Source organism: Arachis ipaensis, chromosome B08 (genome assembly GCF_000816755.2).
Source record: "Arachis ipaensis cultivar K30076 chromosome B08, Araip1.1, whole genome shotgun sequence".
In the NCBI taxonomy this organism is placed as follows: domain Eukaryota; kingdom Viridiplantae; phylum Streptophyta; class Magnoliopsida; order Fabales; family Fabaceae; genus Arachis; species Arachis ipaensis.
This window is the reverse complement of record NC_029792.2, coordinates 2,424,592-2,426,929: the sequence shown is the minus strand read 5'-3', so window position 1 is coordinate 2,426,929 and position 2,338 is coordinate 2,424,592. Positions and strand designations below refer to the sequence as shown.

Genomic DNA, 2,338 nt, shown 5'->3' with positions numbered 1-2,338 from the left:
CCAACAGACTAATTTCGGTTAAATGCCTAACACATTACTGTAGCTCTAGTTAAATTGTGAATTGTCTATCTTATAACTTTTACTCATTCAGTATAAGTCATAAATTACAAACTCATTACAATAAAAGCAGAAATATTAAATATTCCAAACCAGAAGGTTGACACTTACAAACAAGATGCAATACCCACCATAAATAAATAAAATTATACTGGCCAAAGAGAACAACATGTACCTCAATTTCGAAAACTCCAGACGCAGAATCTCCAGCCCCATCCTGCTGGGGTATATATCCATCAGCATTGTTATAATGTGAAGACAAATCGTCGCGTTTTCGCTTTCCCATGGAGGCTGTGAAGAATTCCTAGGTGTTTTTCAAGCATAAGAAATATCCAAATGAGATGATCATATTTTAACTCTTTAAGTTCATATTTAGCATTAAAATCAGCCTGTTAATATATATAACACGACAGGAATATTTGCTGCTTCATACAAGAACACTAGCATAAGATCCCTTCAATTTTTACCAAGGTACAACAATTCTTCTATAAACCTCACTGGCCCTGCTTACCTGTGTCAGAGGTTGATTAGAAGTTCCTCTTTGTGCCTCTTCCCGTCCTTCGTCGTAAGCTACAGTAATACACGTCGTCATTACACAAAGCCGTTTTGTTAAAATTTTGTCCCAAATTTAAAGGGGACTCACCAACATTAACGTCAAGTGAAGGCCTCTGGTTCATCCAGGGTGAGGGAGACTGCTGTTGCTGCAAGATTTAAGGACAATATGAATGCACCGAAATTTAAAGATGCACTTACATGGTTTAATAACAAGGGAATAGCCAGTGGCCATCAATTGACGCAACTGAATAAATGGAAAACAGTAATTGAGAAACTGAAACAATGGGGAATTTTTTCTGAAATTTTTATACAATGAATGAATCAATCTGAAAAAATACGCTTTACCACGTATGGACTAGATTGTCCTCCTTTTATATCAGCACTTCCTCCTGTATCATTTCCAGAAGTGTAGTCGCTCGGTCCAGTAGGGATGTTATACATAGAGTTATCCACGGTTCCTGGCAAAGGGGTTAGCATTGGAGTTTGTAGAGGCGTCTGCAAGTTCAGAAAAATAGAATCACATAAAATACCCACAATTCCTGACTCAAAAATCACATTAAAGGCAACTTAAACCGTAGTATAATAAAATTATAATTATGGTATTGGTCAAAACTCACAGGGGGAAAAAGCATTTCAGCAGTAGGAGTTTCGTACTCTTCATTCCCCTCATAAGGCACATTAAGATCATGAACCGGAGTAATTGGACCACCTGGCGTTGGCTTAGCTCCATTGGACCTTTCTATGGGAGCAACAACAACACCAGCTTGTATCATCTTTGATTCCCACAACTAAATAAATCATAAAACAAAAAGTAAACATCTTAATAACAATAAATAAACTAAACAGGAAAATGATAATTGATCGGATCTAACCCTAAATCAACCAGCTCCAGCTCAGAAACAAAATATCTTGCAAACTAAATCGAAGATACTTCAATTGAAGTACGAATATCATTCATGTGATAGAAGAGAAAAGATATGGAGGAAGCAAGATAAGAAATGGAGAGAAAATACGGAGTGAGAGAAAATATGAGATTACAGCTTGGAGCTCCTTGAGAACTTCCTCGCCGGGGCCACCGTTGTTGATGAACTCGTCGCGAACCTTGGTGACAACATCGTCGATAACGTCGACGTAGACCTGGCTGGTGGTTGCGGTGGCCGCCATCACGGAAATTTTCTAGAAGCTCTAAGGGTGCGCGAGTGCGCGCGTATTGTAGAGTGTCCTCTCCGATTGGGTCTTCTTGCTCACCGATTCGAAGGAATTGGGAGCTCAGTGGAAGAAACGGAGAGGAGTCATGAAAAATTGGAATGGTGTTATAGGGTTTGGAGAGTGTGGAGTGGGAACTGACTGAAACGGCGAAGAGAGAGAAGAATGTCGATGGTGAGAAGAAACGGAGAAAGAGAGTGAGAGAGAGAATAAAGAGAAAGAGGAATATAAATAGGTTTGCATCCGATTTTTAAAGATAAATCCACGCGTCAATATATGCTTCCTTCTTTTCTCATCTTTTCCTCGCTCTCTCTATGCTCTCATGATAATTTGGGTGTGTTTGGATTAGCATCTGGAGCATTAAAAGTTTGTTTAATTTTATTGCAAGTTTCATTTTTTTTGTTTGACTGTTTTTTCTTTGTCTGAACGTAAACTTGATTTTACCTATCAACCCACGATTTACCAAAAATCATAATTTCTAACTTTTCATGTTATACTGAAATTTATTTCTAATATATTA

General features: G+C 38.1%; 1 protein-coding gene across 3 annotated transcripts in view; it reads right to left on the bottom strand.

Annotated features, from left to right (window-relative positions):
• LOC107612607 (transcription initiation factor IIA subunit 1) overlaps positions 1-2,338 on the bottom strand; it is a 9,872-nt gene that overhangs the window by 2,024 nt on the left and 5,510 nt on the right. Inside the window, exons 1-6 of one of the 3 annotated variants that reach the window (XM_016314302.2) lie at positions 1,651-2,101; positions 1,230-1,400; positions 958-1,107; positions 701-758; positions 569-627; positions 233-361 (exon numbers count right to left, since the gene is read on the bottom strand). The exons of 1 other annotated variant lie outside the window; for it this stretch is intronic. In XM_016314302.2, the coding sequence (XP_016169788.1) occupies positions 233-361; positions 569-627; positions 701-758; positions 958-1,107; positions 1,230-1,400; positions 1,651-1,776 (693 nt within the window). In that variant the 5' untranslated portion in view covers positions 1,777-2,101. Of the gene's footprint in view, positions 1-232; positions 362-568; positions 628-700; positions 759-957; positions 1,108-1,229; positions 1,401-1,650; positions 2,102-2,338 lie in introns of those variants that run through there. One more of the 3 variants, XM_016314300.2, reaches the window with a different exon arrangement.